This window comes from Lithobates pipiens, unplaced genomic scaffold (genome assembly GCF_037356315.1).
Source record: "Lithobates pipiens isolate NorthernLeopardFrog02 unplaced genomic scaffold, aLitPip1_a1.2 Scaffold_1, whole genome shotgun sequence".
Classification (NCBI taxonomy): Eukaryota; Metazoa; Chordata; class Amphibia; order Anura; family Ranidae; genus Lithobates; species Lithobates pipiens.
Window position 1 is genome coordinate 20,464,118 of NW_027507685.1, and position 17,180 is coordinate 20,481,297.

At 40.5% G+C, this 17,180-nt stretch overlaps 1 protein-coding gene across 1 annotated transcript in view; it reads right to left on the reverse strand.

The window, feature by feature from the left end:
- Positions 1 to 9,501: 9,501 nt before the first annotated feature.
- Positions 9,502 to 17,180, reverse strand: part of LOC143983624 (uncharacterized) — a 167,492-nt gene continuing 159,813 nt past the window's right edge. The window contains exon 18 of the mRNA XM_077483587.1: positions 9,502 to 15,539. Within this exon, the coding sequence (XP_077339713.1) occupies positions 15,477 to 15,539 (63 nt within the window). The 3' untranslated portion in view covers positions 9,502 to 15,476. The remainder of the gene's footprint in view (positions 15,540 to 17,180) is intronic.

Consider the following 17,180-nt stretch of genomic DNA (forward strand, 5'->3'; position numbering starts at 1 on the left):
CCCTGAAATTCAGTCAGCCGAACATTGGTTGTGTATGACCGCCTGAAATGGCTACAGACTCTTCTGGCCTGCCTTAGAAGATCTTGCAAACCTGGGTACCTGTTTAAGAAACGCTGCTCCTGTCCCCTAGACAGAACAGCTGAAGCAATACATGGCATCTTTTACCCTGACTCGTTAAATGGTCCCTTGAATGCTTAAGGGTACTGGTGGTTAATAGGACAATTCAGCAGAGGAGGAGGAGCGGGCGGAGATGACAGATCTCGCATCATCACCACCACCTATATCGAGAGGTGGCAGCAAAACAAGCTCCAGCACTGGGTCCTGTTCTGCATCCTTCCTAGTCGCAAGCAGTTACCCAGTATGATGTGAATGAAATATATCATCCCAGACCATGCTTGCTGGACCATGTGTCAGCAGTTATGTGGACCTTGCTGCTGACTGCCTTGCCCAACGATGCTAAAACATTGCCTTCCACCTGATGTTACAGAGCTGGAAGGGCCTTGCGTGTAAAGAAATAGCGACTGGGAACCTGCCATTGTGGTACTGCACAGTCCGCAAATTCACAGATGGTGGCAGATTCCACCAGATGGAAAGGCAGGAGTTTTAAAGCCAGCAATTTGGACAAGCTGGAATTTAGACGCTGGGCATGTGGGTGGCAGGCAGTGTATTTTTTATTTTTTTTGATGCAGCAGCTGAGGCAGATACATTTGCCTGCTATACTCTACAGCTGTGGTGTGCTGCTAGCAGACATGTTGCAAGGACCTGTGACACCCTTTGCTATACCATCAGTGGAGGCTGCAGAGAGGTCATGAGATATAGAGGGGGTAGACATGAAAGATGAGGAGGAGAAGAATTGTGTCCCTTGTGTGTGGCTTTCAGGTGCTCATGCCAATGTGCTGAGCGGTGGGACCTAAATGGCTGGTGTTTTTTGCCATGCTTGATTGGCAGAGATTGCAAATTGCAACAGTAAAATCAGCTGCACATGTGCTAAAAAAAAGGCCCATACAGCTGAGCTGTGGAAAGTGGGCTGGGAGAGAACAGCTCCACAATCTGATAGAATAGGGTGGCTGCTCTCTACTTTCATGATGGCTGCCTCTGGAGGACATCCTGCCTCGTTGGGTCTGTGCCTCCCCCTCACTTTCCTCCTCTGCTCTATCTGGCAACCAAGTCATGTCAGTGACCTCATCAGCATCATCCCACATTGTGGGGTGCTCAGATATAAAACCTTCTGACTTTACAACCCCTTTAAATACCAGCAAAAGTAAGATGTATCTGTCTTAAAAAAAAAAGGCTATAATATTTATTTGGGTACAATGTTGCATTATGAAAATAAAGTAATTGTCAAAGTATCACATTGCTGAAAAATGGGCTTGACAGGAAGAGGGTATAACACTCTGGCCCTAATGTGGTAAAAGTAAATCTGTCAAATTGGAGCTATGCAATCATATGAATATCTTAGTGTTGAAGTCCCAGTGTCCATGTGTCTAATATATTTATTTTTTATGATCGTCAGCTCCATCTAATGGCTATAATGCATTATTATTCAGATTGAGTTATTATACAAAAATACTGCATTATGGTCACTAGGTGGAGCTGGCTATCATAGGAAATAAACTGATTATAAACATTACAGAGGTTATTTGTGATTATGTTTTTAAAAAAAAAAAGACTCTTTAGTTTCCATATTGAAACCTAGACCTAGACCGGGTCATCAACAGGCAAAGCACTTCTGTTGCTAATAGACAGTCTTGGATATAGTTATGAAGCAGTGAATCTGACATTCACTGTAGGCGAGTCTTCCTTGTGCATGTGTTTTAAATTACAGTAAATTGGCTCATTACCAGTGAATATTTTGTGCAAGTCATCTTAATTACTTTATAAATATGCCCCTGTGTCTTCTGCAATAAAAGTATCTAACCTTTCTACACGCCAACTCCTTTGGAACGTACACTGAGCTTATACACTGTATACATTTTAACATTCAATTTGTAGCTTTTTTTCTTTTTGCTAGAAAATTACTTAAAACCCACAAATACATATATATATATATATATATATATATATATATATATATATATATATTTTTTTTATTAAAATACATTATATATTTTTTTTAGCAGCGCCCCTAAACAATAAAATGGCTATTGTGATTTTTTTTTAATGTCACATAGTATTTGCGCAGCAGTTTTTTTAAATCCAATTTTTTGGGAAAAATATACTTCAAAAAATTTTAATGCAAAAAAAACACAATATAGGACTAATTTAAAAAAAATATATATATATATATATATATAAAAAGATGAAGTTATGAGCAGTTCGTTTTGTTCCAAATCTAAATTCAGACACATTTTTTGTTATTTCGATGTATCCGAATTGCAATAGTAACAAATTTAAGCAAATCCGAAATAAACCCAAATTCACATGAAATTTGATTTAAAAATTAGAAAACGAATTCTAATCGAGTTAGAAAAAACTAGAAACCAATTTTTGAAAAAATAATATAAAATAATAAAGCAATAAAAAAAATTGTAAATAATAGAATAGAATTTATTAGAATAGAATACATTAAAATAGAATATGACCATCTTCCAAAATTTTAATAGAATACATTTGAATTAGAATAGGTTAGAATAGAACAGAATCCAAATCAATGGAATCCAAAATAATAGAACATCATAGAATAGAAAATAATAGAATAGAAAAACAATAGAATAGAATAGTAAAAAAATAAAAATAAAGAATATAACCATTTTTAGAAATTCTAATTTCAAAAAGAATGAATTTAAATAGAAAATATTAGAATAGAAAATAGAAAAAAAAATAGAATGGAAAAGAATAGAAAAACAATTAATATAGGATAGAATAAAATAGAAAGAATATAACCGCTATATTCTTTTTATTTTATCCTATTCTATTTGCTTCTATTCAAATTCAAACTCATTCTATTCAAAATGGGAAAAAAATGTTTTTCTCAATTTAAAATTCTATTATTTTATTTTCTATTCTTTTCTATTATTTTCTATTCTATTATAATATTTTCTATTCAAATTTGAATTCATTCTATTCAAAATTCGAATTTCCGAAGATGGTTATATATTTTTCCTATTTTTTTCTATTCTGTTCTAATTTTTGAGTTGTCAGACAGTCAGTATCAATAGTCTAATGCAGCAGCTGCATTTAACCACTTCAGCCTCGGACCAATAAATACCTTAAGGACCAGAGGTCTTTTTGCAATTTCGCACTGCGCTGCTTTAACTGGTAATTGCGCGGTCATGCAATATTGCACCCAAACGAAATTTGCGTCCTTTTCTTCCCACAAATAGAGCTTTCTTTTGATGGTATTTGATTGCCTCTGCGATTTTTTTTTTTTGCGATATAAATGGAAAAAGAGCGAAAATTTTGAAAAAAAAAGATATTTTCTTCTTTTTGTTATAAGAAAAATCGAATAAACTAAATTTTAGTCATACATTGAGGGCAAAATTTATTCAGCCACATGTCTTTAGTAAAAAAAATGTCAATAAGCGAATATTTTTTGGTTTGCGCAAAAGTTATAGCGTCTACAAACTAGAGTACATTTTCTGGAATTTACACAGCTTTTAATTTATGACTGCCGATCTCATTTCTTGAGGTGCTAAAATGGCAGGGCAGTACAAATCCCCCCCAAATGACCCCATTTTGGAAAGTAGACACCCCAAGGAAATTGCTGATGGGTATGTTGAGCCCATTGAATATTTATTTTTTTTGTCCTAAGGGATTGAATAATGACAAAAAAAAAAAAAAAAAAATTTTTTTACAAAAAGTTGTCACTAAATGATATATTGCTCACACATGCCATGGTTATATGTGGAATTGCACCCCAAAATACATTCTGCTGCTTCTCCCGAGTACGGGGATACCACATGTGTGGGACTTTTTGGGAGTCTAGTCGCGCACGGCACCCCGAAAACCAATCACCACCTTCAGGATTTCTAAGGGTGCAAATTTTTGATTTAACTCCTCACTACCCATCACAGTTTCGAAGGCCATAAAATGCCAAAATAGCACAAAACCCCCCCAAATGACCCCATTTTGGAAAGTAGACACCCCAAGCTATTTACTGAGAGGCATGTTGAGTCCATGGAATATTTTATATTTTGCCAAAAGTTGCGGGAATATTACAAACTTTTTTTTTTTTGCACAAAGTTGTCACTAAATGATATATTGCTCACACATGCTATGGGCAGAAGTCAAATTACACCCCAAAATAAATTCTGCTGCTTCTCCCGAGTACGGGGATACCACATGTGGGGGACTTTTTGGGAGCCTAGCCACGTACGGGACCCCGAAAACCAAGCACTGCCTTCCGGATTTGAATATAAAATGCTATAAAAAACAAACTAACCAGAGTCACCCGTAACACTTATACGTGATCAGTGGTGAAAGGGTTAACTAGGGGCAATCAGGTGGTTCAAATTTTTATTAGGTAGTATATGGGGGTCCCTGGCGCTATCTAAAAACCTGACGGGGAACCTAAATAACTAACTGGCTAACCAGCGTCACCAGTGACACTTATACTGTGATCGCTGGTGAAAGGGGGTGAAAGGGTTAACTAGCAGCAATCAGGGGGTTAAAACCATTATTGGGTAGTATATCGGGGTACCTAGCGCTATAAAAACCTGGGGGTGAACCTAAAAAAATAACTAGCTACCTAGCGACACTAGCGACACTGATGCAGCGTTCAGAAAAATTATCGCTTAGTGACACTGGCAAAAGGGGGTGAAAGGGTTAACTAGCGGAAATCAGGGGGTTAAAACCATTATTGGGTAGTATATCGGGGTACCTAGCGCTATAAAAACCTGGCGGTGAACCTAAAAAAATAACTAGCTACCTAGCGACTGTAGCGACACTAATGCAGCGATCAGAAAAACGATCGCTTAGTGACACTGGCAAAAGGGGGTGAAAGGGTTAACTAGCGGCAATCAGGGGGTTAAAAACATTATTGGGTAGTATATCGGGGTACCTAGCGATATAAAAACCTGGCGGTGAACCTAAAAAAATAACTAGCTACCTAGCGACACATGCAGCGATCAGAAAAATGATCGCTTAGTGACACTGGCAAAAGGGGGTGAAAGGGTTAACTAGCGGCAATCAGGGGGTTAAAAACATTATTGGGTAGTATATCGGGGTACCTAGCGCTATAAAAACCTGGCGGTGAACCTAAAAAAATAACTAGCTACCTAGCGACTGTAGCGACACTAATGCAGCGATCAGAAAAACGATCGCTTAGTGACACTGGCAAAAGGGGGTGAAAGGGTTAACTAGCGGCAATCAGGGGGTTAAAAACATTATTGGGTAGTATATCGGGGTACCTAGCGATATAAAAACCTGGCGGTGAACCTAAAAAAATAACTAGCTACCTAGCGACACTAGCGACACATGCAGCGATCAGAAAAATGATCGCTTAGTGACACTGGCAAAAGGGGGTGAAAGGGTTAACTCTAGGGGCAATCAGGGGGTTAAATCTTTATTGGGGGGTGATAGGGGGCTACCCTGGACCTAACACTAACTGTCCTGACAGTTTTTACTGTCACAACTGACACTGAATGCATTGATCAGTAAAGAAATGATCAATGCAATCAGTGACACTGTGACTGGGGGGGGAGGGGGGGCGGGGGGGGGGATCGGGGGGCGATCGGGGGGGGTTTGTGTGCCTGTGTGTACCTACATGTCAGTGTAGTGTTGGTGCACACTTACTTTTACTGTTCTCCTCGTAGTCCGGTCAAAAAGACCGCCCCGAGGAGAATGACATCACTTCCTCCTTCCTGTGTAAACAATACACAGGGGAGGAAGCTTCTCATTGGCCAGGAGCGATCCAGAGGGGGTGGCCGAAAACCAACGGCCATCCCCTCATCACGGAGCGCTCCTGGACCGAATCGGACCGCCGTAACCAGCGGGAGGGGGTCCGATCGGACCCCCCACCCGCTGGAAGGCAATCACGTAGATGTACGTGATTATGCCTGCCTGTGCCATTGTGCTGACGTACAATGGCAATACGGCGGTCCTCAAGTGGTTAAATGGAAAAAATTTGAATTCAAATGCATTTTCGAATTCGAATACAGATTTGATAATATATTGAAATTTTTTTTTTAATTTGGTTGAATTTTTCAAATTCAAATACGAAACTAAACTAAACAAATTCCAAAAACAAATTAAACGAATGTAACGAATTTAACAAAACTAAATTAATTTGAAAAATGAAGTGAAACGAAACAAATTTTTTCATCCTGCACATGTCTAATGTTATGCCTAGTAAATAGATACCTAATGTGTCACGCTTTAAAAATATGCACGCTCGTGAAATGGCGACAAACTGCGATACTTAAAAATCTTCATAGGCGACGCTTTCAAAATTTTTAAAAGTTATCTATTTGGAGCTACAGAGGAGCTCTAGTGCTAGAATTATTGCTCTCACTCTAATGTAATATTGCTGCGGTGCCTCAAATGTGTGGTTTACATATGCATGCGCGACTTGCAATCGCTTGCATTCGCTTCTGCGTGCCAACACAGAGGGATGGGGTGCTTTCATTTTTTTTCTTATTTATTTTATCTTTTATTTTTACACTGTCCCTCTTTTTTTTCTTTTTTTTTATCACTTTTATTCCTATTACAAGTAATGTAAATAAGGAAATGGATATCGTATGTGATAATACGATCTGATAATCTATCTTCATCTTTATAACCATTAATACAATGTAAGATTTGCTATTATTATGTTTATCAATATATGATTTGGGATATACTAAGACCATACAATTTTCTTATTGTGGTCATACCTAAACACTTTCAATCTGTATGCAATCAGGCCGGCCCTTGCACTACATCTAAAGAATATTGAATAAGAAAATTGTATAATGTATGGCCAGCCTAAGAAATATGATTATTGATATGTTTATAGATAGGATATTATAGGACTATATGATTATGGGATTATTCATATTGATTGGACATAGTACTGTTTATTATGGGTATGGTTGTGATCATGCATAATATTAGATTATAGATATAATTTTCCTCCCAAACTATCAAAAAATGCATTCAAAATAACCTCCTCCTGAAACACTTTGATATAGCATAAATAAAACACATATTCATAGACAACAGCATTTTAACAAAATCAAAGTGTGGATTGATGCGACTTGCTGACCTTTATTTTGGAAAGCAAAGATCGATGTGCAAATTCTGTCTGCTTTTTCAACAATATGTACAGAAAAATTATATATATATATATATATATATATATATATATATATATATATATATATATATACATACACACACATATACATATACACACTGCCTTTACATGCACATGAACTTTAATGGCATTCCAGTCTAAAGGTAGCTATACACCTATAAATTATCTATAGATTTTCTATGGTTAGATGGAAAAAGTGGGAGATTCCTCCATCCACACAGTTTAGCGAACATTGAGAAATCTGTTGCACTTTTTCCATCTAACCATAGAAAATCTGCAGATAATCTATAGGTGTATGGCTTAACTTTGTCCGTAGGGTTCAATATTGAGTTGGCCCACCCTTTGCAGCTATAACAGCTTCAAGTCCTCTGGTAAGGCTGTCCACGAGGTTTAGGAGTGTGTCTATGGGAATGTTTGATCATTCTTCCAGAAGTACATTTGTGAGGTGTTGAATGAGAATGCCTGGCTTGCAGTCTCCGCTCTAATTCATACCAAAGGTGTTCTTTCGGGTTGAGGTCAGAACTCTGTGCAGGCCAGTCAAGTTCTTCCACCCCAAACTCGCTTATCCATGTCTTTATGAACCTCGCTTTGTGCACTGGTGCGCAGTCATGTTGGAACACGACGGTGCCATCCCTAAACTGTTCCCACAAAATTGGGACCATGAAATTGTCCAAAATGTCTTGGTATACTTATGCCTTAAGAGTTACCTTCACTGGAACTAAGGGGCCAAACCCAACCCCTGAAAAACAACCCCACACCATAATCCCCCCTCCACCAAATGATTTAAACCAGTGCACAAAGCAAGGTCTATAAAAATATGAATGAACAAAGCAGGGTCCATAAAGACATGAATGAACGAGTTTGGAGTGGACGAACTTTACTGGCCTGCACAGAGTCCTGACCTCAACCCAATAAAACATCATTGGGATGTTTTAGAGCGGAGACTGCACACCAGGACTTCTCGTTCAACATCAGTGCCTGAGCTCACAAATGCGCTTCTGGAAGAATGGTCAAACATTCCCATAGATACACTACTAAACCTTGTGGACAGCCTTCCCAGAAGAGGTGAAGCTGTTATAGCTGCAAAGAGTGGGCCAACTCAATATTGAACCCTACGGACAAAGACTGGGATGTCATTAAAGTTCATGTGCATGTAAAGGCAGGTGTCTAATACTTTTGGTAATACAGTGTATATATACATATACACACACATACACACACAGTATAAATGTAACATCAAAATGAGTAAAAATGTAAACCTTTATTAACTTAAATACTTTCCTAATAATTTAAAATGGCAAAATTCAAACCACCACAACCCTGCATAAAATGTTAAAAATGTTTAAAAAAAAGCTTTTCATATCATATCATTATCAGCTTTTCATAATTCACTTCAAAATTTCTCAGTAAAAAAGAAACTTATGTGTAGCATTCAGTCATCATTCTAGACCGGGGGTAGGGAACCTATGGCTCTCGAGCCAGATGTGGCTCTTTTGATGGCTGCATCTGGCTCTCACCTCTCAATCCATGGATTGCGTGGTGTGCCGATCCGTGGATTGAGCACATAGGAAAGGCCGCAGCTTCGACCTAGCTCCGGAGCTGCGGCCTAGGTGAGCGGCGCGCTGACGTCATCATCACCCGTCTCAACTACTCGTGGATCTGCCTGTCTGTGTAGTGGTAAGCAAGCAAACAATCGTAGGGGAGATGTGGATATTACAGTGGGGGAGATGACATGGATATTACAGTTAATTGAAATTAGTCGATTAATCGATTATAAAAAAAATTATTTGTTTTAAACATATTGTATGGCTCTCACGGAATTACATTTTAAAATATATGGCGTTCATGGCTCTCTCAGCCAAAAAGGTTCCCTACCCCTGTTCTAGACAATGGCTTTTTTAGTTTATCTGATGGGAAGGAACTTCCGTTATGAGTCCGTCCACAATAATCCAGTTACCATACTATGTACCTAAGGCAGCTATTAGGAGTACAAAACTCGTACAAAGGCCACCGTTGCTCATGCGGAATTCTGGGGAAAGACATATGTGGGCATTTTTGGTTGTAAAAATAAATGACCACTATTGATGCCGGCCCCAGGTTTGGCTGCTGGTCTGTTTGGTAAACTGCGATTAAAAATTCGTATCTGCACAAAGTGGTACTATGGATACGACACTTTGGTATAATTTGCCACGTCCCAAAAATTGAATTATTGAAAAAAATTGATTACAATTTTTGAATGAAGGACTTTTTTAGGCATAACACAAAGGTATATTAAAAATGTATTTATTACAAAAGTAAGATCAAGACAATTACATAAAATTTCATTGAACATTCACAAAATATGCCAATGAGCATGAATAACGCACAACTTACACACGCATTGCAATCAAAAATTTCGAGGACCAAACTGATCACTCTAAAATACATGTTGCTGCGCGTAAACAAAACACTTCTTCAGGAGCTTGTGGCAAATGATATCAACAAGAAAAGTTTTTATAATTAGATTCATCACATTTTGTATGTTTATTCAACATTGACATATAGTAATACTATTGCCTCAGTGAACTCAGCAGGGCCGCACAATAACCCCCAACCAATCGAGGACCCCCCTAGGGGGAAAAAAAAACCTGAGTTGAACATGGCACATAGTGATTATGGGAAGGGACGTAACATATAAGGGTTAAAGCGGGAGTTCCGTCGTTTTTTGTTTTTAAAAGCCAGCAGCTACAAATACTGCAGCTGCTGACTTTTAAAATAATGACACTTACCCGCCCAGCGCGCCCGCGATGTCGGCACCCGAAGCCGATCTCTCGATCGCCTCTCGGGTGCTGCCGCCGGCATCTTCGGTATGGGAATCAGGAATGAAGCCTTGCGGCTTCATTTCCTGGTTCCCTACTGCGCATGCGCGAGTCACGCTGCGCAATAAGGATGGTCCCTGCTGTCTCTGGGATCCGTGTGTTTCCCAGCAGACAGCAGGGGACCCGCAGGAAGTGGCATAAATACCCGCAGAATCTGCGGCTATCTATGCCAGAAGTGGGTGCAAATACCTGTACTATACAGGTATCTGCACCCCCCTCCTCCCTGAAAGGTGCCAATTGTGGCACCGGAGGGGGGGGAGGGTTCCAATGAGCGGAAGTTCCACTTTAGGGTGGAGCTCCGCTTTAATTAGTTACATTGGCAATATACAGGGAGCCTGCCATGGTTGCAAGAAGGTTCTTACCTACATTAATCACAAGTAAGGAAAAAAGGAGTGAGCAGAGAGTGAAATCCTCAATGCTGATGGAAATTCAGAGAAACAACTCTTCAAGGAACTTCGAAAAATAAATCTGTTTATATGGATATTAATATTGATATTAACATTTAATATTATATAATTGCCAAAAGTCGTCATAGAAAAGGAAGAGAAAAGGAGTTTTAATTTTCTCACCTATAAGGCAGACTTACGCCAGTTACCAAGAGAGTAGTTAGTGATGTTTAACACAGACGATATCCAGGACAACTACCCCCAAAAATAAGACCTAGCGTGATTGTTGGTGATGGCTGCAATATAAGCCCTACCCCCCAAATAAGCCCTAGTTAAATTCCTTGTAGGTCTTATTTTCAGGGTAGGGCTTAATTTCAGGGAAACAGGTTGGGGCTTATTTGGGGGGTAGGGCTTATATTGCTGACAATCATGTTAGGTCTTATTTTCGGGGAAACATGGTAGTACTATACTGGCTCAGTTAGTTTGGGGAACCCTCCAGTTACATAAAAGCCCAGTAAACCAGAAATATGTAATCACTAAAGCATATCTGTTAAAGAAAAAATGTATAGTGAAGGAAAAAGGGAGAAAGGTTTTTATATTTTAAAAGCAGCACACACAGTCAGAGGATATACCTAGAATAGAATTAATCTCACAATATTGGCTTGTAGATTAATGTTCCCTGGTGGTCTCCACTCCAGTGACAGCACTGTATATGGGGGAAAAAACAAACAGCTGTGGGAGACGCCAGCCCAAGGCGTCTCTTTATACGTCCATTCCCATAGTGACTTCAGTCCTGCGCTGCCGGAAATGGCGATCACCTACCCGGCCGGGCTCTACTGCACATGCGCCTGACCTCTGAGGCGGCACACCGCAACCAATAGGAGTGGAGGGCGGTCCAGTCATTCCGCGCAGCTGCAGACCATAGCAGCAGGAATATACAAGATTGTCTCCCTCCTGGAGCTAAAAACGCCACTGACAGACGGCGCTTTGCGGCCGCATAATACACCACGGCATCATGTCAAAAAAACAAAAAACACACAGAGTATAAATGTAACATTCAAATTAGTAAAAATGTAAACCTTTATTAACGGAAATACTTTCCTAATAATTTAAAATGGCAAAATTCAAACCACCACAACCCTGCATAAAATGTTAACAATGTTAAAAAAAAAAAGCGGCATGATCAGCTTTTCATAATTCACTCCAAAATTGCTCAGTAAAAAAGAAACGTATGTGTACCATTAAGTCGTCTAGACAATGGCTTTTTTAGTTTATCTGATGGAAAGGAACTACCGTTATGAGTCCGACCACAATAATCCAGTTATCATACTATGTACATAAGGTAGGTATTAGGAGTACAAAACTTCTACAAAGATGCCACCGTTGCTCATGCTGAATTCTGGGGAAAGACATATGTGGGCATTTTTGGTTGTAAAAATAAATGATCACTATTGATGCCAGCCCCAGGTTTGGCTGCTGGTCTGTTTGGTAAACTGTAACTTTCATTCAGCCCCTACAAAACTGTCAGCCTGGAGCGCTAAGAATTGTAGTTCTGGTGGTAGTACATAGCAGGTTGAAAGTGGTTGTAAACCCTTCCAAACCACTTTGACCTACAGGTAAGCCTAGATTAAGGCTTACCTGTAGGTCCAAGAAATATCTCCTAAACCGTAGACAGCGGCGCGCAGGCGCACTGGGTAAGCCGCAGAGTGTCGGCTCTCGTGCGCATGCGCGGGAGTGACGTCATCGCTGCTCCGGCAAATCACAGCGCCGGAGCAGCGAGACCCACGGAGACCCACCAAGAAGATGGACGCTCGGAACTACAGGGGAAAGCGGTGACTTCGCTGGCTCCTGTGTCAGGTAAGTGACACATAATGGACTACTATGCGATGCATAGTAGTCCATTATGCTTTACCTTTGCAGGGAATCAAAGTAAACCCATCAGGGTTTACTTCCTCTTTAATGTACACCTCCTTTGTGAAAAATAAAGAAGTATTCTCTTCACTGAATGAAAGGCTTTCTGTGGTTGGAGGAAGGGGAGATTGTGATGTCCATCCACCCCACCTAACATGTAACATAAGGGAATGAAGTGTAAGGTTACATACATACTAAGCTTACTGTGCAGTAAAGGGTACCTACCAGGGGCGGACTGACCATTCGCCCACTCGGGCACTGCCTGAGGGCCCCGGGCCACTAGGGGGCCCCATCAGGGTTGCCAGCCTCAGTAAAACCAGGGACAGTATGTAAAAATCTGTGGGCTTTTTTTTTTAAATCTGTTTCTGAAATGTCCCTTACCGACATCCTTTTGGTCTAAAAATCCAGAGATTATAGCTGCCCCACCTCTCCAGTACCTTCTCAGCCAATAGAATGTCTGTGTATACTGTGTGTACATGTATGTGTATACTTTGTGATTGTATACTGTGTGTGTGTTTGTGCATACTGTGTGGCCCCATAATGTCTGATTGCCTGGGGGCCCCATGAGTTGTCAGTCCGCCCCCGGTACCTACACAGTAATGATTATTTGCTAAAACGGGGAGCATGCTAATACAACGCTATTTTTCACAAGAAAAGCCATTGCATTGCATTGGAAGAAACCTTGGTCTCCTATGCTCTTGTATTGGAAACAATTGGTAAATAATCTTCCGTTATATAGAGATACTTATATGAACAGGGATTGTCCTATTAAGTTTGATAAAGTGTGGGCTAAGTGGCTGGATAAATCGTTTACAGCACTGAACAATCATGGGGGCCACTATCCATAATAATAGTTCTTCCATATGAGTATAGGTTCGGAGCCATTGGGAGAGAAGGAATTAATGCTTGCCTTCCTTCCTGTTCTCTTTTATTTATTTTCTTTTTTTTAATTTCTCCTACAGACAGGGCCGTTTTAATTGATTGGATCCTGGGCAAAACTTTTCAGATCAGGCAGCTGTTGCAATTGGTTGCCAGAGGTTACAGTGTATTGTTACAGCTCACTGATGGGTTGCTAGAGGTTACAGCACACATTACGGCTCACTGATTATTTGCTAGAGGTTACAGCACATGATTTCTGCTTGTTGATTGGTTGCTAGAGATTACTGTGGATATGACCTCAAGGGGGCATGATATACATATCAATGCTGCCGGCCGCCCCTATTTACATAGGAATGCCGCCGCTATTTACATATAAATGCAGGTAATGCACATGTAAACACAGGGTCTGCAGGTGAGTCATCTTTACACAACAATAGGGCAGAGCTGGGCAGCATTAGTAGCAGCACAGGACTAAACCCTCAAGGGATAAGTGAATTTAATCCAGGCTAGTTTGCAAGTATAAGGCAGCTGCTTTGGGCCCCACAACAATGACAGGGCCCAGGGCAGCTGCCCCTTTTGCCCTGCCTTAAAAACGGCCCTACCTATAGATTAATCCTTGCTATATTGGATTTTGAAAAGGTTTTTTTTTATTCATATTCCTGGTTCAATGTGTATGATGTTTTGTAGTGTTTTGCTTTGTTTGTTAACTGCTTGCTTCCCACCCCACCGTCAAATGACGGTGGGGCGGTGCAGCTCTCGTTCTGGGACATCATATGACGGCGTCCCAGAACGGCCACTGTCGTGCACCCGTGGAGGTGCACAGAGCGGCGATCGCGGCCTCGCCGCGTTGCTAGGAAACGGCGCAACCCCGTAAAGAGCCATGTCCGCGGCTCTTTAACCATGTGATCGGCTGTGTCCAATCACAGCCGGTCACATGTAAACAAGGAGGTGTCGGTAATCGGCTCTCCTTGCCTCACACTGACAGAGTGTGAGGAGAGGAGAGCCGATCAGTGGCATCTCCTCACAGGGGGACATGTAGGAATGTAATCAGGGCACTGATCATCAGTGCCCTGAATACAAAAGTGCAATATAGTGTCACCAATCAATGCCCACCATTGCCAACCAATGCCAGCTATCAATGCCCACCAGTGGCAGCAATCAGTGCCCACCATTGCCAACCAATGCCAGCTATCAGTGCCCACCAGTGGCAGCAATCAGTGCTTGCCACTGCCCACAAGTGCCACCAATCATTGCCCATTAGTGATGCCAGTCAGTGCTGGCAATCAGTGCCACCTATCAGTGCTGCCCATCAATGCCCATCACTGCTGTCAATCAATACCCATCAGTGTCACCCATCAGTGCCACCCATCAATGCCCATCAGTACCAGCTATCCGTGCCGCCTATCAGTGCCCACCAGTGCCACTTTTTAGTGTCCACCAGTGCCACCTAACAATGCCCATCAGTGCCACCTATCAGTGCTCATCAGTGCCACATATCAGTGCCACCTATCAGTGCCCATAAGTGCGGCATATTAGTGCCTCCTCATCAGTGCCACCTAATCAGTGCCCATAAGTGTCACCCTTATCAGTGGCCATAAGTGCCACCTCATCAATGCCCACCAGTGCCACCTCATCAGCGCACATCAGTCAAGGTGAAAAATTACTGACCAAAAATTTGGAAAAAAAATGTTTTTGACTTTTTTCTGTCTTTTTTTTTTTTCTTTTGTAAAAAATAAAAAACCCAGCAGTGATTAAATACTACTAAAAGAAAGAAAAATAATCACAAGTCAACATATGACAAACAGGCCACAAATGTGCTGCACAGTAAGTGAGTGCATATACAGTAGATATTGTAGGTTGTTTTTTTTTTCAACTGACATTTTATTCAACATGTAATGGATAGTTTTTGAACAACGTGCTATGCATAGAAAAACACCAGACTGATTTGATCCTAGAGCAGTTCACAGATTTCTTTGTGACTTATATCTCTGTGTATATTGCAGTATCATTCTAAAGTCATCTCCTTCTTCCCTATGAGTTGGTTACCATGTATTGCTGCCTGCAGCAATACATGAGCACAGGAATCGACAGGTACGGAATCTGTCTAACCGATGTAAAAAAAGGCTACAAAGCCATGAAGTTAGTTTTTTTTTTAGTAATTTCCTGAGAGTGTTTGATATTTTGCATACAGAACCCCTTGAAATGGTTTTAATATCTGATAGTTTCCGGAGGCGCATTAGTGAGGATCCTGGTAAGGTCTTCAAGAATTCCCTGTAAGCAAAAAAAAAAAAAGGGAACAAATGAACATCTTGAAAATGACTCTTCAAGTGGACTGAAAGTTACATGACATGTATACTTTTTTCAACTGATTAATATTAACACCTAACATGCATGTACAGATTTAAGTTGGATACACAGTATACATTTTTCTTCAGATTTTTTCCTTTAGATTTACCAAAACCATATAATATGAAGTCAAACCTTTATGCCCTGTACACACGATCGGATTTTCCGACAACAAAACCGTGGATTTTTTTCTGAAGGGTGTTGGCTCAGATTTGTCTTGCATACACACGGTCACACAAATGTTGGCCAACAATTACGAACATAGTGACGTACTATGTGGTTCTTCAGCTCTTTTGCGCCACCCTTTGGGCTCCTTCTGCTAATTTCTGTTAGTACAGGCATACCCCACTTTTAAGTACGCACCAGTGTTTATTTACTAAAGCTGGAAAGTGCAAAATCAGGCCCACTTCTGCATAAACCAATGAGCTTCCAGGTTATTACCAAAGTTTAATTGAACAAGCCAAGGTTAGAAGCTCATTGGTTTCTATGCAGAAGTGAGCCTGATTTAGTAAATAAATCCCATTGCTTACTTAAACGTGGGGTATGTCTGTATAAATCAGTATCAATAGCAAAGCAGCTTTATTATTATCCCATTAAAGAAGAAGAGAAATGTGCTTCATTTGGAGATTTCATAATTTGCCACGTCATGAATGTTCATTCTCCATTACAAATGCTAGTTTACAAGACCAGCCGCTTCTGCTTCCGAGCATGCGTGTTTGTACTTTGGACTTTTGTCCAATGGACTTGTGTACACACGATTGGAAAGTCCGATAACACACATTTGTTGGCGGAAAGTCCGACAACAATTGTCCAATAGATCATACACGTGGTTGGATTGTCCCCCAACAAGCTCACATCCAACATTTCCTGTTGGAAAGTCCAGTTCGATAAAGCCCCGTACACACGGTTGGAAATTCCGACAGAAAAGGTCCAATCGGATTATATTGTCGGGAAATCCGATCGTGTGTGGGCTCTATTGGACTTTTTCCGTCTGAAATTCCGACGGATAAAAATTTGAGAGCAGGGCCTCAAACTTTCCGACAACAAAATCCCATCTGACTTTTTCCGATTAACCCTTTCTCCGGGCACAGTCTGACCACATGTCTCACTATAGCTATGGCTGCAAAGACACATAAGCATTGTCCATCACCCAGAACTGTTTTCAGGCCTCTTTCATATAACTACACTGCCTGCAAGACCTTTTTATCCCCTTAACAATGCCAGCCTAAACCGTTCATGCTTAAAGAAGCAGATGGTGCCCTTGCTCATATTCCCTTTATCATCAGGTGGGGACTCAAGAGAAAACACAAGGGGAATCATGTCCCTTCTATCAAAATAGCAATGCTATTGATGCATACCAGGCTTTTTTTTTTAAAGGAAAGGGCCAGTTTGGATGCTTTTCTTTTTATTTTATCTACTTCAAATAGCAGAGGATGCCTGGGACAAGCTGTCAGTAGAACAGATTTATTTTTTGAATTATTTACCCATCTCTTGGTTTCAGGCAAGCTAAAATATGTATTTAATTCATCATCTCCAGGGGCAGCAGTTGATTTACAACCTCAGCTT